At 35.9% G+C, this 26,957-nt stretch overlaps 1 protein-coding gene across 3 annotated transcripts in view; it reads left to right on the forward strand.

Moving 5' to 3' along the window:
- The window catches only part of HYCC1 (hyccin PI4KA lipid kinase complex subunit 1), a 182,302-nt gene that overhangs the window by 14,626 nt on the left and 140,719 nt on the right, over positions 1–26,957 (forward strand). For all 3 annotated transcript variants that reach the window (XR_012333916.1, XM_033862967.2, XM_019928606.3), the window contains exons 2-3: positions 19,447–19,525; positions 24,826–24,927. Coding sequence is in view for 2 of the 3 variants with exons in the window: in XM_033862967.2 (XP_033718858.1) it covers positions 19,475–19,525; positions 24,826–24,927 (153 nt within the window). In the remaining variant the exon portion in view is untranslated. The remainder of the gene's footprint in view (positions 1–19,446; positions 19,526–24,825; positions 24,928–26,957) is intronic.

Raw genomic sequence — 26,957 nt, forward strand, 5'->3', positions numbered from 1 at the left:
GTGCACGGGCTTAGTGGCTCCACTGCATGTGGGATCTTCCTGGACCAGGGGTCGAACCTGTGTCCCCTGCATTGGCAGGTGGATTCTTAACCACTGCACCACCAGGGAAGTCGTAGACCAGTTCTAACAATAGTTTAGGAAGCACTGCCTAAACTATTTATACTGTGTTTACCTGGTTTAGTGAATTAATAAGGATAGTGATCTTTTTATTTTCCCCAGTTATTTGTACTCTACAATAACAATATGATGTATAGTTGGAAGGAGCCAGGAGTTTGGGATTCTAGTAGAATTTCTGTTAACTACCTAGGAGAGTGATCTTGTATTTAGCCTGTATATGTGCCTTTTAAAACTAACAAAATAAATGAGGAAAATGACTGTAAACAGCTGGTTATATGAAAGATTTGTCATTGAAATAACTTGCTTGTTAGATTTGACTTGTTACAATTAAAAAGAAAAAAACGTAAAGTGTAATAAAAAAGAGCTCATTTATAATAGCAGTATAAATTAAACCCTATTAGATAACAAAATGCACAAGTAACCTTAGACCCAGCAATGTTCTTTCTTGAATCTGTCTGTCCTATAGAAGTACTTGCAGAAATACAAGAAAATTTGTCACAGCATTGTTCAAATAGAAAAATTGGAAAAAAACGTTTTAAAGGGCTGGAAAAATTTCAAAAAAGGGAAATACGTGTAACTTAATAGATTTAGCTAAAATTGTAATAGTCAATGTTTTTTTTCCCCACAAAAACCTGATTTCTCTGAATGTGTCCTATGGTGTTCTAGTTATCTGTTACTGTGTAACAAATTACCCCAAAACCAAGTGGCTTAAAAATAACAAAGATGTATTTTTCTCATGATTTTATGGGTTGACTGGGCTCAGCTGGCAGTTTTGCCTTTGCATGGCTAAAAGCAGTCTAGCTGAAATCACTGTGCAGCTGCATTCATGTGGGAGCTTGGCTGTGTCTGAAATCCCCAAGATGGCCTCTCATCCTCCAAGGCCTTTCTTCACATGGCTTCTCATTCACATGTCTATCCCTGAGCTTTTACAGCATGGTGGCTACCTTCTAAAAGGGTATTTCAAGAGGACATGCCTGAGATGCAAACTTCTATTAAGCCTCTGCTGGCATCACGTTTGGTAAAGGCCACTGGTCAAAACAGGTCACATTGCCGAGCCCAGCATCAGTGTGGGAGAGGACTACACAAAGGTGTAAATGGTAGGAAGGGTTGTTTGTTGAAGGCCATAAATATAATAGTAATAGTCTACCTCACATGAAGAAAAATGTCCAGGATATAGTAGATGGAAAAAGATCAAGTCTCTGTGTAGAGTGATTGCATTTTAGGGGGGAGAGGGGAAATCAAAACACAAATTGACCATCATATCATATCAGTTGGAATGCAGAAGCAGTTATAAAGATCCAATTATGTTCTATTCAGCCAAGACATTAAAGAAATTTGCAAAAATGTGAAACAGAACCACTCTTCTCAATAATTTTTTTTGTTTAGGGATTATTAAAAATAAGAATATGTTGATATATAATAGGTTTATTATTGTAATAAAATTTAAAATTTTATCATTAAAAATTTCAAATATGATTGAAATGTCAGTAAATATATCCACCATAAACAAGACCTCTTTGGGGTTCTCAATAATTTTTAAGAATAAGGAGTTTTGAGAACTGCTGATTATATATTGATGGTATATGCATAGAAAAAAATTTGAAATAATACAAAATAGTACAACAGTGCTTTCCTTTGAAGAGTGAGATAGCAACAGTGAGATGGATGAACATTTCTTTTAATTATGTGGAAAAGATTTAAGTGTAGCAATGAAAGAAAACTCCAGTAAAGAAAAATATTAGTGGAGATGGGAGATTAATGTTCTATGAAAGTGTTTATACTTTTTTGGTTTATTTTCTTAAAGGAAATCTTGTAATTTTTTTATAGTTTTGTAATAAGCAGAACTGTGTTTTACACTCTACATTGTTGATTTTGTGTATTTTGCCTAATTTTATCATGATTCTAGTACTTGTAATTATTCCTGTAGAAAATATAGGGTGCTGTCTTGATTCATTTTCCCCCTCAGCTATGCTTCTCCCTTCCTTTGTCATCTGGATTACAGCCTCCTGTGAACACAGATCATATTTTACTGTTCTTTTCAAAGTAATAGAAACACTTTGTATTATACTCAGTAGGCACTCAAGGGCTTGTTGAATTATTAACGTTGCAATTTGAATATATAGTAATATTGATTTTTTGCATGTATAAAAATATTAAGTGAGTTATACAAATGATCGATTCTCATCCTATGTCTGTTTTTGCCTAGTCCTGTTCTTTTTTGTTCCGACTCTGACCCTGCCTGCCCTACAGTCTGGGTAAATTGTATGAACTAGACAGGGGATGTGTAACTAATTTGTATCAACTTGAGTTCCTGGTCTAGTGAATATGTAAAAAGCAGTACTGATCACTATACTACTTACTTATTACTTATACAATAATCATGTCAATGAATGGTATTGAGGTAATTTTTGTAGTTTGAAACTTTTATAATTTGTCAACATAAACTTTACAATTTGTGTCTTAGTCATCATGGTTTCATGGACTTTGATTTACTGAAGTAATACTTGAATCATTCAGTATATACTGTAATTATATTTTATAAAAGACGCTACAAACATTTTGGAAAATCTTATTTCAGCCAATAATTGCTCTTGTAGATTTATACCCAATATTAAATTTGAAATAACTGAATTTCTGATACTTCTGTTTTTAAAGAAATGCATAACTTAGTCGACTCTTTAGAATTCTTGTAAAATTCTAGTAATATTTTCTAAGTCAAGGTCAATCAATCAATCTTTAAACCAATCAATCAGGCGATGCTGTTGTGGCTTATAGATGCAGTGCCATAGTTCTCTCCTGACAGTTTTCCTTGCTACCCATATACTTCATCAGCCTAGGCTCTGAGTTTTTCCTGGGTAGGTTGTAAAAAACAGGAGTAAAAGGAAGATATAGTAGAGAAGAAAAGCATACAGACTTGGAGGTTGGAGTGGCATGATGCATTTTGGAGAATAGCAGTAAGTAAAATTTAGATAGGTAAATTATGGCTGTATTATAAGGGGAGCTTGAGGTAGAAGATCTGATATGTATGATGTGGAAAAGTGTCATAGTATGTTTCAGGAGAAAATCAGTGTTTCAGGAAGATTAGTTTGGCAGTAATGCATATGGTGTCCTGGAGAAGAAACAGAAGCAGGAAGGCTGTGTGAACTGAGCCTGCAGAGGCAATAAAGACCCAGACTGAGGGTGTAGCTATAGAGATGGAGAGCAGATGGCAAATTTGACAGGCATTATGAAGAATGAAATTTATTCTTTTACTCAACAAATATTTATTAAATACTTGACTGTATATATTTATGCTTCTAATATCTGGACTGAACTTGGCCTATAATTACAATACAAATTTAAGCTTTAAAATTATGTACACTGGTGGTGAAGTTCTTACTATTCTCTTTTCTGGTGATTTGTAATTTTAAAAATAGTTAATCTAGATCTTTCTAAAATGAAGAGTAAACACTTCTTAATCTTCCAAAATAATTTGTACTTTATTTGATTAACAAATTGAAACCAGCTACTTAATTATACATATAAGAAATCCTCTGGCAAGCAAGTGGAAGTTCTTAAACAGAGGGCTTTATTTTTTAAGAAAGCTTGCATTTATATTTGTGAACAATTAAGAATGTTCTAGTGCATGGAATTCCCTGGTGGTCCAGTGGTTAGGACTCCGAGCTCTCACTGTTGAGGGCCCGGGTTCAAGAGGTTCAGTTCCTGGTCGGGGAACTAAGATCCCACAAGCCAAGCAGTGTGCCCCCCACCCAAAAAAAAAAAAAGAATGTTCTAGTGCATAAAAAAGTCTTTTCATTGCAGTCTTATAATGCCAGCTATCACTTTTAGCATCTTGTTAGTATGATTTCTACATCAAGCAATGCTTAAAATAGGTTGTTGGTTTAAAACAAACTGAAAAGTACTTTGATTTTGAGGTCATTTTCTCTGGTTAAAGCCAATAACAAAAGTAGGTATGAATCCACTCAAAGAGCCACATTAATCATTCTTATAAGATAAAGATTTTCCTTAAATTATGTTGATAACACATAATAGTTTGCATATTGGAATATAAGTATGAGGGCAGAGTGAGGCAACGGAGGTGAATCTTCATGTTATAAATAATTTATACCTTAGTGTGTTGATGAGGAAGACTGGAAAATTTCAATTTTAATGGTATTGTCTTCATTGACAACGAGCAAAGTAATTTTTTCTTCTTACTGTCATAACTGTAAGTATACTGCCTATAGCATTGCTTTTTTTTTTCCCCTATTAGATCCCAATGAAAGCCCTGGCTTTTAATGCTTTCATTCTGTTGGAACTAATATTTTGCTTTCTGTGTTGTTTTCCTGGACAGTCATAAGATTCATTGTTGTAATTCTTGTATACTTTTATTAATTTTTTCCTTTATATTTCTCCTGTTATCTATTTCCAAGATTTCTATTTCATTGGCTGATCTGGAACCTTCCTCAGCATAGGCCCCTATTCTTTCTTCATTCTAAACATTGAAAATGCCCAGCAATACCATTACTGGACATATACCCTGAGAAAACCATAATTCAGAAAGAGACGTGTACCACAATGTGCATTGCAGCACTATTTACAATAGCCAGGACATGGAAGCAACATAAGTGTCCATTGACAGATGAATGGATAAAGAAGATGTGGCACATATATACAATGGAATATTACTCAGCCATAAAAAGAAACGAAATTGAGTTATTTTTAGTGAGGTAGATGGACCTGGAGTCTGTCATACAGAGTGAAGTAAGTCAGAAAGAGAAAAACAAATACCGTATGCTAACACATATGTATGGAATCTAAAAAAAAAATGGTTCTGAAGAACCTAGGGGCAGGACAGGAATAAAGACGCAGATGTAGAGAATGGGCTTGAGGACACAGGGAGGGGGAAGGGTAAGCTGGGACGAAGTGAGAGAGTGGCACTGACATATATACACTACCACATGTAAAATAGATAGCTAGTGGGAAGCAGTTGCATAGCACAGGGAGATCAGCTCAGTGCTTTGTGACCACCTAGAGGGGTGGGATAGAGAGGGTGGGAGGGAGACACAAGAGGGAGGAGATATGGGGATATATGTATACATATAGCTGATTGACTTTGTTATACAGCAGAAACTAACACAACATTGTAAAGCAGTTATACTCCAATAAAGATGTTAAAAAAATAAACATTGAAAATGGATTATTATCATGGATATTTACTTAGTTTGGGGCCTCCTGTACTTAACCTGTGTCCACTTTGGGGAAAGTCTTTTATTGTCATTGCACTAATAATTGCTTATACATGGATAGCTTACGACACATCTCTAGCTTTGTTTCCTTACTTTTTCTCTAGTCCAAATTTCTTGCTTTCAGGATCACTTTTATTGCATGCTATGATGTCAGCTACCATGGAGGGCTAATTAACAAGGTAAATGTTATATTAAACACACAGAATGTAATTCAGGGCCCAAGCTAACAAAGATTCAAAGGTTTGCTCACTTTTTCATTCACTGAGCAAATGTTTATGTATCTATTAAGTGTGAGTCAGTTTAAAAAGGCTAAATTGTAACTTAGATTTTTAAGAATTGATTGGATAAGTATAAGATAGGAGTGACCTAGTTTGGAAGCAGTTTGTATGAAAAAAGTCTTGGGGTTTAGCTGACTGCAAGCATAATATCTCTTTCTGTGAGACTTGATTACAAAGGAAAGTAAAAAAAAAATTTAGGTTTCCCTGATTGAAATGTTGTGTCCTTGTATTCAGCTTGTTAGATTTCTCCTGGGATATTATATCTATAGTAGATACTAGATATGTTTACCATTCCTGCTCATGCAAAGCCCCTTTGAAATAAACCTGCATCTATATTCGTCTGTATCTTTGATTTCAACTGTAGGACCAAGGGGAGATATCTGTCCAAAGAATGGGTAGTCTTCAGGCTGGCCAATTTCCAGGGTGGTTAGTTGAGTTGTTATCATGATCAAAATAAGGAACTGGTACAATCAGATTTATTTGAAGAATTTAGATTTGGGAAATTGAGAAATGCAGATTTGGTGCAGAGGAGAGTGTGTGTCTGGAGCAGAAAGGTCGTGATAATTAGGACTAGAATAACCATAATGGGACATAGGCAGGATGAGTAAGTTAGAAAGGCATTCAGCAAATGAAGAATGGAACATCAACACTATGAAAGCAACCTATATTCATCCTATGCTTTGAGATGTGGGAATTGGACATATGGCTTTTGTGGTCTTTTGCATATATCCCTTTCTGTAACATTAAGATGGTACATTGTTGTAACAGTTTACTAAACTTTCTTTTGAATAATTAATTTTTATATATGGATGCAGGATGAGCAGGGATTTTAAGAGTTTTCTAGATTATCTATCAATTTTCATGAGATATTACTTATAAAATCCTGGACAGAAGAAAAATCTATCATAATCTTAAAGAAGTTTGGAAATTGTATGTTTTCTCTCAGTAGCCTATTTTATATTGAGGTTTCCAATAATAAGGGTTATTAATTATTTTATCAAACCTGAATCCCTTATTGTATCATTTAAATTGAAATTTTTTATTAGTGTCAAAATTGCAAAGATCTATACTATAAAGAAGAATATCAAGGTGAAACTTCAGTTTTTTAAACTGAAAATTTAAATGAAAGCATTTGACATCTCAGGAAAATTCTGAGGTGCTGGCCTCAGGATATGTACAAACTAAGATTGTTTATACCTAATGAATAAAAACAACTTTTTTTCTTAAACATCTTTATTGGAGTATAATTGTTTACATTGTTGTGTTAGTTGCTGCTATATAACAAAGTGAATCAGCTATATGTATACATACATCCCCATATCCCCTCCCTCTTGCGTCTCCCACCCTCTATCCCACCCCTCTAGGTGGTCACAAAGCACAAGCTGATCTCCCTGTGCTATTAAAAGCAACTTTTATATAATATAGTAAGAACTGTGAAGGTTACTGTGATAAGTTGGCTCCGTTGATTAAACATAGCATTTAAGATAGGATGATTATTAGTCAGTGAGTTTTGTTTTGCTTTGTGGCTATGGACTTCTCCAAACTTTGAATTGTAGCCAACCGTATCACAATGTCTGCCATTATTAACAGTAGGATCAGGCAAAAAATATATATATCAGCAGAATGTAAACACATTTATTAGACATTCATAGATTATATCCTATTAATAATAGGTTTAACTACAAGTTTTCAGAGAAAAATCTAATTCCTTGATGGCAGGGATCATGTCTTGAAAAATCTAATATTCTCTGATAGGAGTTAGCACACTGCCTTGCACTAAAAAGTTATGTCCTGCATGTTTGATTAAGATAGGTGTTATGGTTATCTGTTGATGCCTAACAAACCATCCCCAAACTTAGTGGCTTCAAACAGCAAATATTTTTGATCTCTCACAAATCTGAGGCTGACTAGATTTAGCATGGCAGATCTTCTACTTCATGTTGTCAGCTGAAGCTACAGTCATCTGGAGGCTTGGCTTGGTTGGAATATCCAAAATGGCTCAGTCTTGTGGCTGGTACTTGGTACTGACTCTTAGCTGGTAGCTCAGCAGGGCCCTCAGTTCTTTTCCATGCAACCTTTCATGATGGTGTGGGCTTCTTACAGTATGGTGTTAGGATTCTAAACACATGAAAGTGGAAGCTGCAGATTTCCTAAGGCCTGGCCTCCGAAGTTTCACAGCATTGTGTTCACTGCATTCTTTTGGTGAAAGCAGCACGTGGGGCTAGTCCAGATATCAAAGTGTTTTTTTCCTCACTTGTATTATTTAAATTCAAATCAGATATCCTTTCCCTGGACAAAAGGTTCTTTTGAAGTCCTGGAGGATTTGAAAAGAATAGAAAGATAGAAATGAGAAATGAGAAGAGGGATTGCTACCTTTCTTCTAATTGTCCTCCCTTTTCCAAAAGGAACACACTGGCCTGGTTGCCGTAATACATTGGTATCTCAACATGATTTTATTTGTCCTTGGGGTAGGCAAAAGATATTGAATGCAAAAAACATTTCACATAGTAAAAATCTCTGCTCTATTTTTAATAACCAGACACTTGTTTGTGACTTATGGGGAAAATAGGCCTAAGTTATGGGTCTTTGGAAAGATTTCTCACACCTCTTCTACTGACTTATAAATTATATTCCTTCTCCCTGTGCCCTGAGAGGAAACTTTATTCATTTGAGGACTCAAGTAGGCAATGAGGCAATCAGTAGCACTTCTTTTCAAGCACCAGCACAGGTACCCTCCTGTTTCATAGGGCTCTCCAGTTGAGTGGTCATTTTCTAAGCAGTAAAATCACTAAGATTAAATTAATTTTATTCTGTAACATAATCTGAACATTTCCTTCTGCTCTGTTTTCCTGAAATTCAGCTAGGAATCTTGGTAATCTTCTGGTGGCACTTAATTTACTGCAATGGCCCCATTTTGTAGGACAGAAGTTTAAAACTTTGTGATGTGTCACAATCCATTTATAGAAATTTGTTTGTTCTTTAGATTTATAGAAACTTGATTTTCATGACATATAAAGCAAATGGTTTTAAAAGATTCAGAAGTGATTTATAGTTAATACTTCATGATGCAAGGGATGATGTGAAATAATAGTGAAAATATTTTTTAGAGTTTTACAGTGAAAGTTATAAGTACATTTATTTCTTTTTATGTTCTTCCTTAATTGGATAAGAGTAAAACATTTATAAGTTATATGTTTTTTGTGACAACATTTTTATGATATGCTTTCTGGAAAGCTTGAGGAATTCAGGAATCATTATTAGGGTTAAAATTAAAATATAATGTGGGGGACTGAAGAAAAAGACATTAGATTTAGAAAGGTTTTATGACATACTGAAAATATAAAAAATTAATTTCACACATTACTAACTCTGCTTGTGAAATACTGCATAGAATCCTAGAGCGCTTTCTAATATAATTTTAAGTACTCTGTTCCAAGATATATTTGAGAAAAATAGGAAGTTAGATACACAGCAGGAAATACCTATTTTAATTTTGTTCCTTTTGCCTATGAGAAGAATAAAGATTTTTTTAATGTGAGAGTATATGTTGAATATTGCTTGAGAGATCTAATTAGGTTTATAAAGCTTTAAAGTTATGTAATCAAGACTTTGCCATAAATGTTAACAGATTACATATTAGATATGAAATGTGGGGGTGGGACAGCAACTGTAGAGAGTCTCTTGCTGAGCGCTGGTGGAGAGAAAAAGGTTTTAAATCACGGTTTCAATTTTGTGGTCATTTTGCTTCTTGTCCTCCCTAGTCTTTAGTGGTACCTATAGTCATAACTTATTCACCATGGAACCCAGGTCTAATGGAAAGAAAATTTTTTTACAGGGTCACAGTGTGTGGTAAGGACAAAGAAAAACTTCTGTAAACTGACACACACTATTGGTTTTTCATCTTCTATTTCTCTAGCTACTTATACTACATTTTATAAAATTCCATTAACCTCTTCCTCATATAATGCATTAATATTTCAGGTCCCATTTTTAATCTTTGTACATTTTCTATTTTTCTTAAGATACTTTTCCTTTTTTGAAATTTATAAAAACTTGTCATCTGAGGGAATTTTTAAGTTTTACCATATTTAGATTTGTTTTGAACTGGCTTGACTTGGTAATTTAAAATTACATGAATGCCAGTTGAAATTTTCACTTTTTGTAATTTTATGGTATAGTTTAATATTCCTGTGAAATTACACATGTAATTAAAAATATTTCTACATTGTACTGAAGATTTTTGACTCCATGTAAAGACAACTAAAATGCTTGAGTATATTACTGTTCTTAAAGAAAACACAACTAATGATAAGTTAACTAATGATTTGAATTTTCATTCATGTTTATAATTCAGTACTGTAATTATTTTCCTTTTTTAATTTACAACAACAACTAGATAAGAAATCTCTTTATAAATTAGTCTCTTTGTCACCTCAGTTTAGTGCAGAGAATAAGTTATAATGGAAAAGAATTTGCCCCTTAGGGTTAAGAAGCCCTTGTGTAATCAAGTATTATGAAAGTTACTGAAATCGAAGCTTTAATGAAGAATGGTATAGAATGTTATCAAAAGACATGAATATCTTTGAAGTGATCTTAATCCCACTGTTGGAAGGTGCTTTCAGATTACACTTGTGGCAGATAATATACTACATTACTTTATATATGGGAAAATAAATTTACGTTTAAAAATTAGAAATGTACTAATTTTCATTTCAGATCTGCTCTCCACAGTGGCTGGTGTCTTTCTACATTATTGCTTATTCATGGATAGTTTTACAACATATCTCTAGCTCTGATTCCTTACTTTTTCTCTAGTACAAAATTCCTTGCTTTCAGGATCACTTTTATTGCATGCTATGATGTCAGCTACCATGGAGGGCTAATTAACAAGGTAAATGTTATATTAAACACACAATGTAATTCAGGGCCCAAGCTAGCAAAGGTTCAAAGGTTTGCTAACTTTTTCATTCACTGAGCAAATGTTTATGTATCTATTAAGTGTGAGTCAATTTAAAAAGGCAAAATTGTAACTTAGATTTTAAAGAATAGATTAGATAATAAGTACAAGATAGGAGTAACCTGGTTTGGAAGCAATTTGTATGAGAAAAGTTTTTGGATTTAGCTGACTCCAAGCGTAATATGAGCTCTTTCTGTGAGACTTGATTTACTGATACAAGAAACTCAACTAACCCTAAGCAGGATAAATTCAAAGAAAAACACACCTAGATTTATCATAGGCTGCTGAAAACCAAAAATGAAGAGAAAGCTTCATATAAGAAGATTTAGGCTTCATATAAGCTTATTTCAGATACCTCATGGCACGCATACATTAGATGATTCACTAGAAGAGCTCACAGGATTCAGGCAGTTAACACTCACAATGCTTTATTACACTGAAAGCATGTAAAGCTGAATCAGTAAAGGAAAAAGATGCATCAGGTAGAGTCAGGAGGAAACCAGGCACAAGCTTTCAAAGTCCTCCCTCATAGCGATCACATGGGACACACTTCTTCTCCTGAAGTGAACTGCAGCAACACACGCAAAGTATTGCTGACCAACTCACTGCAGCTGACATAAAAAGAAATAGAAGAATTTTAATAGCTCTACATCTATTAGAGAAGTTGAATTCTTTGGGTAGGCAATCATTTCTTCAATGGGGCACAGAAAATACTAATCATGAAAGAAAAAATGGTAAATTGGACTTCATCAAAATTAAACCCTTCTGTTATTTAAAAAATACCATTAAGGAACCAAGATGGTGAAGTAGAAGTATGTGCTCTCACTCCCTCTTGCGAGAACACCAGAATCACAACTAGCTGCTGGACAGTCATTGACAGGAGGATGTTGGAACTCACCAGAAATGATACCCCACATCCAAAGACAAAGGAGAAGCCACAATGAGATGGTAGGAGGGGTGCAATCACAGTAAAATCAAATCCCATAACTGCTGGGTTGGTGACTCACAGAGTGGAGAACACTTACACCACAGAAGTCCACCCACTGGAGTGAAGGTTCTGAGACCCACGTCAGGCTTCCCAACCTGGGGGTTCAGCAACGGGAGGAGGAATTCCTAAAGAATCAGACTTTGAAACCTAGTGGGATTTGATTGCAGGATGTCGACAGGACTGGGGGAAACAGAGATTCCACTCTTGGAGGGCACACACAAAGTAGTGTGCACCTCGGGACCCAGGGGAAGGAGCAGTGACCCCATAGGACACTGAACCAGACCTACCTGCTAGTGTTGGAGGGTCTCCTGCAGAGGTGGGAGGTGGCTGTGGCTATGTGGGGACAAAGACACTGGCAGCCGAAGTTCTGGGAAGTACTCCTTGCTGTGAGCCCTCCCAGAGTACGCCATTAGGCTCACCAAAGAGCCCAGGTAGGCTCCAGTGTTGGGTTGCCTCAGGCCAAACAAACAACAGGGAGGGAACCCAGCCCCACCCATGAGCAGTTAAGCGGATTAAAGTTTCACTGAGCTCTGCCCACCAGAGCAACACCCAGCTCTACCCACCACCAGTCCCTCCCATCAGGAAACTTGCACAAGCCTCTTAGATAGCCTCATCCACCAGAGGGCAGACAGCAGAAGCAAGAAGAACTACAATCCTGCAGCCTGTGGAACAAAAACCACATCCACAGAAAGAGAGATAAGATGAAAAGGCAGAGGGCTATGTACCAGATGAAGGAACAAGATAAAACCCCAGAAAAACAACTAAATGAAGTGGAGATAGGCAACCTTCCAGAAAAAGAATTCAGAATAATGATAATGAAGATGATCCAGGACCTCGGAAAAAGAATGGAGGCAAAGATCGAGAAGATGCAAGAAATGTTTAACAAAGACCTAGAAGAATTAAAGAACAAACAAACAGAAGTGAATAATATGATAACTGAAATGAAAACTACACTAGAAGGAATCAATAGCAGAATAATTGAGGCAGAAGAACGGATAAGTGACCTGGAAGACAGAATGGTGGAATTCACTGCTGTGGAAAAGAATAAAGGAAAAAGAATGAAAAGAAATGAAGACAGCCTAAGAGACCTCTGGGACAACATTAAACACACGAACATTTGCATTATAGGGGTCCCAGAAGGAGAAGAGAGAGAGAAAGGACCAGAGAAAATATTTGAAGAGATTATAGTCGAAAACTTCCCTAACATGGGAAAGGAAATAGCCACCCAAGTCCAGGAAGCGCAGAGAGTCCCATACAGGATAAACCCAAGGAGAAACACGCTGAGACACATAGTAATCAAATTGGCAAAAATTAAAGACAAAGAAAAACTATTGAAAGCAGCAAGGGAAAAACGACAAATAACATACAAGGGAACTCCCATAAGGTTAACAGCTGATTTCTCAGCAGAAACTCTACAAACCAGAAGGGAGTGGCATGATCTACTTAAAGTGTTGAAAGGGAAGAACCTACGACCAAGATTACTGTACCTGGTAATGATCTCATTCAGATTAGGCGGAGAAATCAAAAGCTTTACAGACAAAAGCTAAGAGAATTCAGCACTACCAAACCAGCTCTACAACAAATGCTAAAGGAACTTCTCTTAGTGGGAAGCACAAGGGAAGAAAAGGACCTACAAAAACAAACCCAAAACAATTAAGAAAATGGTCATAGGAACATACATATTGATAATTACCTTAAACGTGAATGGATTAAATGCTCCAACCAAAAGACACAGGCTGGCTGAATGGATACAAAAACAAGACCCATGTACATGCTGTCTACAAGTGACCCACTTCAGACCTAGGGACACATACAGACTGAAAGTGAGGGGATGGAAAAACATATTCCATGCAAATGGAAATCAAAAGAAAGCTGGAGTAGCAATACTCATATCAGATAAAATAGTTTTTAAAATAAAGAATGTTACAAGAGACAAGGAAGGACACTGCATAATGATCAAGGGATCAATCCAAGAAGAAGATATAACAATTATAAATATATATGAACCCAACATAGGAGCACCTCAATACATAGGGCAACTGCTAACAGCTATAAAAGAGGAAATTGACAGTAACACAATAATAGTGGGGGACTTTAACACCTCACTTACCCCAATGGACAGATCATCCAAAATGAAAATAAATAAGGAAACAGAAGCTTTAAATGACACAATAGACCAGCTAGATTTAATTGATATTTATAGGACATTCCATCCAAAAACAGTAGATTACACTTTCTTCTCAAGTGCGCAGGGAACATTCTCCAGGATAGATCACATCTTGGGTCACAAATCAAGCCTCAGTAAATTTAAGAAAACTGAAATCATATCAAGCATCTTTTCTGACCACAATGCTATGAGATTAGAAATGAATTACAGGGAAAAAACATAAAAAATGATATATGCATAGATGTATGTGTAGAACTGTACACTTAAAATGTGTACATTTTATTGTGTATAAATTATACCTCAAAGTTGATTTCTAAAAACTAAAAAAAAAATGTTGTGAGGGGAGGTAGGAATTAAAAACAAGCATACAACTCTTTTGAGAAGTTTGAGTATAAAACAAAAGCAGAGAAATGTGGAAATAGCTGAAGAGGAAATAAGGTTGAGAGTTTTTTAGGGGGAGTGAGTTAGTAGAGAGGGAGAAATTTAATTAGGGAGAGAAGGAGGCTCGTTGGAGCAATTTCTTTAGGTAGACAAGAAAGGTTGGTTGTGGTGTGTAATTCAAAGGATTGACCGCAGATAGGATCATGGACAGTTCATTTATAGTTAACAGAAGGGAAGATGGAGTATAAAGATACAGATGCTTTAAGATTGGTAGACATTTGGGAGTTTGTGGAAGTTCTCTTCTGATTGGTCAGTGAAGTAGGAATTAAAATCATCAGCTGAGAGTAGGAATGGGGAGATGGTTTTGGGGTTTTGAGGATCAGGTAGAATGCACGAAACAATTAAATAGGACAGTAGCAAAGTGAATGGACTATGGGGAGGAGGACACTGCATGATTACCAGGCGGCAGTAAGAGCTCGAGTCAGGTTCCTGGTCATAAGTTTTAGGTGTTGTTTTAGTTGTTTTCTCCACCTTGTTCAGCTGCATGGGTGCTCACATGGACTAGGTGGAGAGTTGGATTTTACCAAAATTATATTTTTGCTAAAGGAGTAAAACTAGTAAGAGCAAAGGAGTTGAGGGAGCATATTTAAAATGGTGATTATAATTGACTAAAGAATTTGAAATGGGTAAGGAGAGAAAGGAGAAGGTTGGAAGGTGACATTAGATTCATGTATGGTCAAAACGTTTTGGGGTCTGAGTACATAAAAGTGTGTGCCGAAAAGATAAGAGGAACAATCAGAGTGGGTAATGACAAGGACTAGGGTAATCGTTCTCCAAGTATCATCTTGAGACCTCTCGGGGTCCTGAAGACCCTTTCATGGTGTCTGCAAGCTCAAAACTATTTTCATAATAATGAAAATATGAGTAGACTGTGGCTACATGATAAGTGATGACTAATGAAATATGTGCTCATGTGTTCTTGTGCTTTTAAATTTTGTTTTGTTTTTGAATACAGTAAATGTCAATTGGATTAGATCCTAGAACAGAAATACATCAGAGCCTCAATAATGTTTTAAACAATTTTAGATTTATGGAAAATTTTCAAAGATAGTACAAAGAATTCCTGTATACCCCAAACCCAGTTTCAGTTTCTCCTAATGTCATCTTATATTACCATTGTACATTTGTCATTACTATTACTTTGCTATTAACTAAATTTCAGACTTTTTTTTTTTATTACTATCTCTTTTCTTTTCTAGGATCCAATCCAGGAGACCATATTGCATTTAGTTGTTATGTCACCTTAGTCTCTCTGGTCTGCGAGTCTCTCAGCATTTTAAATTTTTCATGACCTTTTAGTTTTGAGGAATATAGGTCAGATATTTTGTAAAACATTCCTCAAATTGAGTTTCTTCTAATGTTTGTATCATGATTATACTGGGTTTATGGCTTTTTAGAGGTAAGGTGCCCTTCTCATCATATCAAGGGTACATGATATTCACATGACATCATGGGTGATGTTAACCTTGATCAAGGCAGTGTTTATCAGATTTCTCCACTATAAAGTTACTGTTTTCCTCTTTCCATACTCTCTTCTTAGGAAGGAAATCACTATGTCCAGCCCATTCTCACTGGGGAGGCGGCAGAGACTAAACTCCTCCTAGAGGGGGAAATACCTATATATATTATTTGGAATTCTTCTGAAAAAAAGATTTGTCTCTTATTTTCTAACATTTATTTATTTGTTTAGTCATTTTATTTATATCAATATGGACTCATGTATATTTATTTTATACTTTGGGTAATAATTCACTACTACGTTATTTGTTCTGTTGCTCAAATTGTTCCAACTTTGACCATTGGGTGTTCTTTCAGGTTGGCTCAATATTTAAAAGTGTAAATGTTTGGTCTAGTTCATGATAATAGGATTGAGTTGCTGAGGCAGGGAAGAAGACAGTATTGTTGTAGGAGATTTTTAGGAATTCAGAGTTCAGGGAGTGAGAAGGAAGAGTAGTTTCAAAACATGACAGTGAGCCAGAGCTAAAATCATCTAGAAATGAAAGGGAGGAATTGAATGATAGATGACAGCTTCATGAGTTTCGGAACAGCGTTGGGTGGATAGTTCGAGGGGAGAGAGGGAGAATGATCTGAAATGGTAATATTACCTCTAGGGCCAGTGGTTTCTTCCAGGGCTATGAGAGGAAAAGCAGTCCTCTTTGAGAAGATTGCAGGGAAAGCAGTGTCTTCAGAGAAGAGTCAGGCTTCTTGTTAGAACAAGAAGAAAGTGATAGTGAGAGAACTGTTGAAGATATAGAGGATTTTGCTGGTAACAGATTGTCAATTCCAGAAGGCACAGTGAAAGAGAACCTCCTTCCAGTATTAGGGTGGAATAGGAGATGAAGGTAAAATAGAGGGCCTGCAAAGAGTTACGAAGATCAGTGTGCAAGGGCTGAGTGTAACCTGGGAGCTGTAGTTTCTTGTGGTTCCTGACATCAACAGCGGGGAAGGGAAAATGACTTTAGTCCTGGTGGAGGCAGGTAGTGGTGGTGAGGCTGTGAAAGTTTCTGGGGGGTGCTGTTTTGAGGTCTCCCTTTTGAGCTCTGCAGAGGAAGGCAAAGAAGTATGGAGAGGGACAATTTTACTGAGTATTCATGTGAACTCAGTTATGCAATTGAGGGCTTCCATTTGATCTCTATCAAGTGAATGATAAGAGGCCTGGAGCTGTCTGGTGTTACTAATGTATAGTATATACACAGAAAACTGCACAAAACATAAGTGTTCAGCTTGATGAATTTTCACTAAATGAACACACCTGTGTAACCAGCACTTCGATCAAGAAACATAATATTACCAGAACCCAAGAATTAACTGCCTCAAGAGCAACCACTCTTCTGATTTTTAACAAAATTGATTAATTTTGCCTGTTCTGGAAGTTTATATAAATGCAATTGTATAGCAGTACTCTTGTTTGCCTTCCTTTTCCCAATATTGTGACATTGATGTAGTTATAGTTTGCTTATTGTCGTTGTGTAGAACTCCATGTATGATATACTATAATTTATCCATCCTACTCTTGATGTACACTTGGTCTCTTTCTAGTTTTTGACTGTTTACAAAAACTGCTGCTGTGAATGTTCCTGAACATATCTTTCAGAGACATATATTCACATTTCTGTAAGATATATATATATATTTAAAATTAATTTATTTTCGGCTGTGTTGGATCTTTGTTGCTGCACGTGGGTTTTCTCTAGTTGCAGCAAGCGGGGGCTACTTTTCATTGCAGTGGCTTCTCTTTGTTGCGGAGCATGGGCTCTAGGCTCACAGGCTTCAGTAGTTGTGGCACGTGGGCTCTGTAGTTGTGGCTCACGGGCTTTAGACTGCAGGCTCAGTAGTTGTGGCGCACGGGCTTATTGCTCCTTGGCATGTGGGATCTTCCTGGACCAGGGCTCGAACCCGTATCCCCTGCATCGGCAGGCGGACTCTCAACCACTGTGTGACCAGGGAAGCCCAAAAAGGGCTATTTTTTATCCTGAAAAAATAAAATGCATATCTCTCAAGTAATTCTTCATGTATGAATAAATGAATTAGTGAATATATTTTTTTTTCTTAACCATTTTTTTAAATGGAAATTAGACAACAGAAACATTAGAATGTATTCTTTGCAAGAACCTGTGTTGTTCATTATGAAGTATCTGTATACTTTGATAGACAGCTGAGTAGAGGCTATACAAGTTGATATTCTTTGATAATAATATTGCATAGTAATAACACTTTTATTGCAAGGTACTGTAATAAGTGCTTTTATTTACATTTTTTCATTTAATTCTCACAATAATCCATTGAAAGTAGGTACTGTGGTTAGCCCTATTTCGTGAATGAAAAAAGTAAGGCAAATAACCTGCCCAAGGTTATACTATAAGTAAGAATAGAATCAGGATTCAGTTTCTGTCAATTCTGTCCCGGTTTCTACTACATGATAATGCTGATTAAAATTAAGAAGGCTAATGCAGGGTTTGTGCCTGACTTAGGAGGTTAGGAAATTCAGCTAGAGCTAATAAAGTTTCCCCTCAAGAAACAGTTTTTAAGTTCATTCTCCTATAGATGGATGGGTGAAGAAAACTACATTGTACTTTGACAGAAATTTTGCTTGAGATAAATTTGTTTTGCATTTCCTTTAGCTTCCTTTTTTCTTATTTATACTTAAGTAAATTCCAATCTTATGAATAACTATTGTTAAGACTAAGGTCATTATCTTGGATATTACCACTTTTACTTCTGTTTTATGACTATTAAGCTTTCAGGGAACCAAGTGGCTTGCCTAGATAGATTGTTACTGTAGTAAAGAACTGAAATATAAGCAGATTAAATTAATGCTTTCTATAAAGTTAGTTTTGGATGCACGTCTTCTTATATTTTCAGTTTTAAAATGTTTTTCGCAGTTTTCTTTTTTTTAATGAATTTATGTATTAACTTATTTATTTTTGGCTGTGTTGGGTCTTCGCTGCTGTGTGCAGGCTTTCTCTGGTTGCGGCGAGTGGGGGCTACTCTTCCTTGCGGTGCGCGGGCTTCTCATTGCGGTGGCTTCTCTCATTGCGGAGCACGCGCTCTAGGCGCGGGGGCTTCAGTAGTTGGGGCACGCAGTAGTTGTGGCACAAGGGCTTAGTCGCTCCGCGGTATGTGTGATCTTCCTGGGTCAGGGATCGAACCCGTGTCCCCTGCATTGGCAAGCAGATTCTTAACCACTGCAGCATGAGGGAAGTCCCTCTACAGTTTTCTTAAGATGCATTATCTACTTGGAATTATTTAATTGAAACTAGGGGAAAATGTCCAGTATGTTTTGCAGCTGGTATTACTAAAAGCTGAATGAAAAATTGCAGAGCCAATTTCATCATGTTATGATATTTATACTTTTGTCAAAATTGTTGCTTTTTTTTTTTTTTTTTTTGTGGTACGCGGGCCTCTCACTGTTGTGGCCTCTCCCGTTGTGGAGCACAAGCTCTGGACGCGCAGGCTCAGCGGCCATGGCTCATGGGCCCAGCCGCTCCGCGGCATGTGGGATCTTCCCGGACCAGGGCACGAACCTGTGTCCCCTGCATCGGCAGGTGGACTCTCAACCACTGCGCCACCAGGGAAGCCCAAATTGTTGCATTTTAATGCTTGTTTGTGCACATTGGTTTTGAAATGAACCCAGTAATTTATGTTTGAAACTGCTTTAATTTCACAAGTAACAAAGTAGCTAAATTTTATAGGATTACTTCTATTCTTGGTAATCTGACTATAAAGAAAATATATTCAAAATTTTAACATTTTTCTATGTTAATTTTCAGGTTGAAGGTTTAGAACAGATGTGGAAAGATGTTCACTTCAGAGAAAGGGGTTGTGGAGGAATGGTTGTCAGAGTTTAAGGTAATATTTACTGTTTTAATATAATAGTTATATTCCAGAGAAGTTGTGTCTGTGGTTTAAATTCCAGTGACTTTTTTTTTTTAATGGCTAAAAAGCTAAATATCTGTGGAAGCAAAACAATGTTCCAAAAAATCTTATTAGGGGATTATTTACACATAGTAATCTTTCCTAGGAAATTGACTCCTTTTTTCACCAAGTAGTTTAGTTTGTTTTCTCCCTTTTATGGCAACACCACAAAGAATGGTTAAAGTCTCTGAAAGTTGATGTCATTCTCTCCAACCAGCATGAAAGATTCACTGTTGAAATGTTTCTCCCAATTTGGGGGGCACTGGGAGTGGGCAGATCAACGATGAGGAGGAGATGGGAAGATATTTGCCCAACTTTCTATCAGTGCATCTTTCTCTAGTTGGCTAACCCAGTGCCTATATAAGCGGTATATAACTCTTGGTTAGTTGATGAAGAAAAATAAAACTCTGTTTTCTTGTCTCATGAACTCTTCTTTATGATAGTTAAAATAGTGTTCCTTTAACCAGTTAAGTAACTTCTTTTTGTCCCCTGGGTCTTGTTGTTACACATAATTATGTGAGCTTCCTGATCATGAACCACAGGAAGGAAGGGTTTGGGCTGAAATTGTCATTTTTTGTCCAGCCAAGTTAGCCCAAGGCCTCGGACAAAAGTCAGACTTATTGGCTTGTTTCAGTGAGGCAGACTATACAATAGGTACCCTGTAGGCATCTCACCAAACAAAGGAAAAAATAAAATTGTTATAGGATTTTCAGAAAAGGTGAAATTTAAACGAAACAGTATTTTGATAGACTCAAAACAAAGCAGAGCTATGTGTAATGGGGTTAAAATCTGACCTGGACTGTGAAGTGGACCCAGGGTCATGTTGTCTTGGGAACTACAAAGTTAACATCTGTGTGGAATGTTCGGTTCAGAAACCCCTTATCTGAAGCCTGCTTCTCTGTGTCTAGGTGACTTAGATCCTCCTGCCAAGAGTGGGATGTTTCATTCTTAACCGATATATGTTTAAATGACAAAGTTCTTGATATCTATGATTTTAGATTACAAGGCTTCTCACTAAGTAAGAATACAGTAGTCATTCAAAAATGGAGGTTATGACACTTTTTAGCTGCAGTATGTCCTTGAGAGAAGCAATGTTTCCTGTTAATTTTGTAGCTGGCCTTACCTGTCGTTTTCTCATCCTGATGAATGACAAAGGTTTTCATTTTCTCAGCTTTTATAGTCATGAATTGAATATCTTTCTATGGATCCCGTAACTCATCATAAAGTGATGTAGTTATACATGCACTTATAAAAGGGCACTGTATATAGTATACATATTTTAATAGTTTGATTAAATCTGGTGTGTGCCTTTTTTTCTTACATATGTTGTCTTTGTGTTTTTAAGCTTTTTTCCTGCTTCAAGAGTGTTTAATATGGTTCATTACCATGATTTTTTTTTTTTGGCAAGTTGATTAAAATTGTCAAGTTTAACAGTTGAATACTACTTCTAGGGCATCCTTATATTAATGATGAAGTAAAATTTGCAAAAGCAATTAGAGCCAGTTAGCCGTTCTTTACTATGGGAGTTGTGTCAAGAGGGCTCGATAAAGGATGTGAGGCTTAGGGGAGGAACAACTATTAAGGCAAATAACTGAAAATCATGACTAATTCTCTTCCCTTCCCATCTTTTTGTTTATTTCTTTCCCTTCCTGCGAAGGAAACTTTTCCTTGAGAGGAGGGGGAGTAAGATCCTGGGCCCCATGAAATAAAAGGTTATTTAACTTTCCCCTAACGCGCCAAAATTAAATTTACCCAATTTTCAATCAATTTGACATAACAAATGATTTAAATTATTGTCAAGTATAAGGGAAGATATTTCCTATTCCTTGGTTAATTTGGTAGGCATTTCTGAAAATTATTTTGAATTGTGTTAATGTGTGTTGAATTCAGCTCTGTTTATATTTGATGAAGAGATTAAGATTACCAGACAAAATCAGCAGCATAGTAAAAGCGATAGAAGATAGGAAAGTGCATGAGAACAAATCTCCCAAGTATACTTTTATAATTGAATATATTGTCTTTTGAAATGATTTGTGATGTTAATTATGTATTTTGGTGAAAATATTTAAGAAATAAAGTTTAGGGATCATCTATCTATCTACCTATCTATCTATCTATCTGTCATCTATCTATGCCTCTGCTTGGTTGTTTAATCTAATAACCGTCGTGCTAATAAGGCCAAGGTCATCATGATTAATAAAGTAAGTGGTACAGAGTACATGGGGCTGAGAAGTCAGACACCCTTTGGTCTAATCATAATTTTTCCTCTAGGTGGTTTTACGATGTTGGACAAATCACATAACTTCTTTGGGTCTCAGTATCCTCACCAGAAAACCTGAAATAGGTGGTCTTTGAAGATGATTTTAGCTGTGCACTGTTCCATGGGTACAGTCTGAACTCCCAACCTCATAACGTCACTCAACATTCTCTGAAATGCACAAAGACAATGCAGTTTGCTTTGGGCAATTTTTATTTCTTTTTTCTTCTTTGCCTTTGGAAAAACTAGTATTTACTCTAGCTATGGGCCCTCATTAATATTCTCTTAGTATACCAACAAAGAGAATTAGACTCAGACTTCATTATTTTAAGGTTTCATGAATAGTTAGTTCAATTTCTGTCTTTACAAATATTTATTTGTAAAATATTATCTTTTTCAGATTGTATTGTGTTTTTCTTAATGTTATATATAGATTTATCCGCCAAATTTTTGATTTTCTGGTAGTCACTGAATCGCAATATGTGACTCAAAATCTAGTCTTATGTGTAATGTTGTTGGTCAGAATTGTTTTATTTATTGGTTCTCCACCCATCTGTCCATCTTCGTTAATTCTCTTCCACCCAACCCATATCACTTCCTTATATTTTATAAAAGCCATCTGCCAAATGATACTTTAGTATGAAGCATCTGTCTTCTTCAAATTTTGCCAAGACTAATTTCCTACCATAATGTCCCATTATAACTTCTTTTGTCTCCAGTTCTGCCTTCTGAAAAGTGAGAAAGCTTAGCTGGTATTTAAGAAGGCAAGTACCTTTGAACTAGTACAGTGTAAGAAAATTTAAAGGTTTGCTGTCATAGTATTTAAATCCATAGGCTCTTTTAGATCTTAAGGTTTTCAAAGCACTGTTCATAAACACAGCAATTGTATTTTCTCTCCTTCTATAGACAAAAGTAACTTTTCCCACATTCACAAAATGAAATAATGACAGAATTGTGATAAAATATAATAGTTCACTACCCTAATTTTTGGGAGATCCTTCCTCTCATTTAGCAGTAGTAGCCTAGGCCCAGGATATTTTCTAGAACTTGTCTTTTCAGAAAAGAGCTGTCCTTTTGCTTTTGGCTGTTTCACAAAAGATATTTTACCTCATGAGGGTTAATTGGTACATAAACTGAAAATTGTAGTTCACATTTTTAATGACTCTTCCAGTTTTAGCCTAGATAGTGTATGTAATAATGTTTCAATTCACTAATCATTTTTTAAGATTTATTTCTCAATTCACTTGGTTTAAAATTTTATGTTTAGACACGCGTGTGCACATGTGCACATACACACACATATATTAATGTGTTTTACATGTATACTTAGGTTTGTTATCATTCAGGTGATTGGAAATCTGTTGTTTATTTGACTATTATTCCCTTTTATATAAATTCCATCAATATTAGGTTTACTCTTGATCAAATAACGGAAATGGAATGTTGCCTGGAGATCTTTTGCTACATGCTTTTGAAATACTGAAGAAAGCCCTAATCTCCTCTTTGTGTAAGCAGCTGCAGTGAAACTCCCAGCTTCCGTCCCCCCCAACCCTGGAAGAATTGTGGAAGGTTCCCAGATAGTTCACATTTACTTACCATTCTGGTAAACAAAACTATCTTAATAAATTAAAAAAAGAAGCTATTCACTCATATATCCTAAGGTGAAATGTGACCTATTTTTAAAGAATCTACTGAAGAGTAAACAGTGACAGTATTTATTTCTTATTTTGTTCATCTATATAAATGTCTTCAGCAAAGATTTGAGTACGAGGCTTTGTGCTGTATGCTGTAGATGGAGAGATAAGATAGTTCTTGCCCTCAAGGAGTTCACAGTAGGGTAAAAATGAACCAAATGTCCTTATTATAAAAATTAATGCTGTTTAATTTTCTGTGTCTATTTATGCACACACCCACCTATATACACTAACCATAACCCATTTTAAATCATGAAATACTAGGATGTGGGACATGTAAGAAATAGTGTATATCTTGGCATGACTGTTAGCAGTATCTTGAGACATTATATCTACTGCAGGATTAACATTGTTGATTAATTGGTTGATTGATAGAAATAATTTTCATGGGAAAAAATAATGACTTGGGAGACAGAAGTTGTTAAGGAAGGGGTATACTCTAGAAGGATAGGTTTTTATCATTTGTTATGATGAAGTGGGTTTTTGTTTTTTTGTTTTTCTTCAGATTTCCCTACTACTTTTATCCTAAACCGTCTGACTTACTACTGGAGTTTTATCTCTTCCCATTCCTCTCTGGTCATAGTGTCCTTTCTGAAAGGGTGGCTCTGTGATTAGTTGCTGCTATTTTAAATGGAATTAAGAACACTAGTTTGTTGGTAGTATGACTATCTTTTTCTCCAGTTCTGAGAAGTAAAAAATTTCCCCCCAATTCTGTAAAGTAGAACAGTCTTACTTAACAGTCACAACATGTAACTCAGGAGTTACTTTGATAGATGAGCTGTGGCTTTAAGGTTTGAAACATTAGATCCTTATATAACATGTTTATTAAGAAACAGGATAAAATACTGCTAATAAGATTGATAACCTGTATAATGCTACAAAAAATGTATCTCTGGCTTTACAAATGATTTGTATTCTTATTTCTAACCCCAAACTGTGATCAAAGATGAAGTGCTGAATGTTAACTTATGTCCCTGTTGATGTTGAGGATTAAATATATCTTTTATTTTATTTTTACACTTTTTTTGTTGAGATATAATTCACATAATGAAAAATTCACTATTTTAAGATGAAAATACAGTGGTTTTTAGTGGTTTTACAATGTTGTGCCAATAACACAAGCATCTAATCCTAGGACATTTCCATCACCTCCAAAAGAATTCTTCCTTCTCCCAATTCCCTGTCCCCCAATCTCTGGCAACAACTAGTCTGCTTTCTGTATTTGGATTTGTCTGTTCTGGACATTTCATAAAAATAAAATGTATTTTTTAAAATTTGTTTAGACACTACCAGAAACATCTTTACCAAATTATGCTACAAATTTGAAAGACAAGAGTTCTTTAGTTTCATCTCTCTATAAAGTTATCCAGGAGCCACAAAGTGAGGTAAGTACTCTAACAGTTTATTGTGCTAGTAGTATTCATTTGATTGATTTTTTAATTTGTTACTGTGAAAAATAACACATATATTAAAAAGGGTAAGAAAAGTATAGTTTAAAGAATTGTAATATATATTCTGGAGTGTTTAGCTGATTACTTTTGAGAAGTGGATAGAGGGATAAGAGAAGAATACTTTATGTGCAGAAAAATGGCAGAATAAAAAAAATTATAATAAAATGAGCTCCAGTGTACCATCACCCAGACCAAGAAATAGAATTATTACCATATTCCAAAGCCACCTCTGAACATGTTCCTGCTCATCTACCTATGCATTATGTATGTAGGTATCTGTCTGTCTATCTATCTATATATCTATCTTGCTGGGGATAGCCTTGGAAAGTCTGGGTCACTGCATTCATTTATTCATTCAGCAAATATTTGTGTGCCCATTATGAGCCAGCTGCAGTGCTAGGCAACAGAAAATCAAAGATGAGTAGCACATGGTCTTTATCCCGTAAGAGGAAAGGGAGGAAATGTGTAGATACATGCTTTCAAGGCAATGCCTAACTGAGTCTAGATGGATTTGCACATGTTTTCCAGGTGTGGAAAGTAAAAGGACATTCCAAGCTGTAGGGATAGTATATGGAGGCCTGAGAAAATATGCGGAATTTGAAGAGTAGCAAGTAGTTTGGTCCTGCTGGTGTTTTTCCCAGTCCTTTCTTCTTTTCTCTGCATGCCCCTCCACCCCACCCCACATTTCCTTTTCTTTTTTAGATAGCAAGTTTACTTTGAAGGTGACAAAATGATCTATACTCCAGATTCTGGTGCTTATAAATCCCACCATTCATAGTAGAAATATAATAGGTAAGGATTGGAAATAGTGAGGAAAATCAAAAGGCTTGGCATTCAGATAAAAGCAAATAGGCTAATGCAGTAGTTAACAAGAGATGAAAGACTGTTGGGAACTGAAGCTGGAAAGGTAGGTTTAGGTTGTAACCATGGCGGGCCTAGAATTCCATCATAAGCAGGTTAGACTTTTTTTGTGCTGATGACTTGACCAGTTGATTGTTTTAGGAAGGTGGCTATGTGGAGGACAGATTGGAGAATGGAAAAAATGAAAGCAAGAAGACTAGGAGGCTATGACAACAGTGTAGGAGGGCTGTTGAGAACCTGAACTAGGGCAGTGTCAGTGGGAATGGAAAGAGGTGGAGTAGAGAGGAGGAGTATGAGGTATGCCTTCTTTTTATACTTGAGTTTGGTAGGTGAAACGATAGGCTCTAAGACCACTAGTCCTATTATCTAGGGGTAAAACAACTTACACTCTGGCGTCTAGTCCTATGTGGACCTATATGCCTTTGGGATGAAACTATCAAAACTAGAGTCTTTTGTTATTTGAGTAGGTAACCTCTTTTGGAGGGTGTCTAGAATAACCCAGCTTCTACTGATTATTCCATAAAGAAGATTATAAAGATTATGAATTTTAGGTGCTGAAAAAAAGACTAGGGTTTATATTGACAAGACAAAAACTTTAACTGGAATAACTAAATAGAGCAAACTTCCTCCTTCCCAAAGCTACTTAATTTGTATAGTAGCTTGTTTTCTTGAAGGGTTTTAGTTTTTGAAGTATTTGGGTAGAAGCTGTCTTACAGTTTTCCATGTTTATTTGAGAATTATTTTACCAAATGGATCAAGTATAGCTGTGTGCTTTATTATTATTTTTTTTAACAAATTAAGTCTTATTTATCATTTACTGATCAGTATTTTGAAAGACTTAAAAATTATTTCTCTAATGAAGTGTGTTTTAACCAGGCTGCTTTGGATAGAGGTAAATTTCTGGTAGGCTAGTTTGGTTCATAACATTTCTTTCATTCAGATGACAGTGAGCTCTGATGGCTCAGAGCAGTATATCTCAAACTATTTGTGGTGAAGTACCAGTTTAATATTTTTTTTCCAGTCTCTCACAGACCAATATGTGTACCTAATGTGTATGACAAGTATGCAACTCACATCGCATGCGAGGTACCACATAAATTTGA

This window comes from Tursiops truncatus, chromosome 9, assembly GCF_011762595.2.
Source record: "Tursiops truncatus isolate mTurTru1 chromosome 9, mTurTru1.mat.Y, whole genome shotgun sequence".
Taxonomy (NCBI): Eukaryota; Metazoa; Chordata; class Mammalia; order Artiodactyla; family Delphinidae; genus Tursiops; species Tursiops truncatus.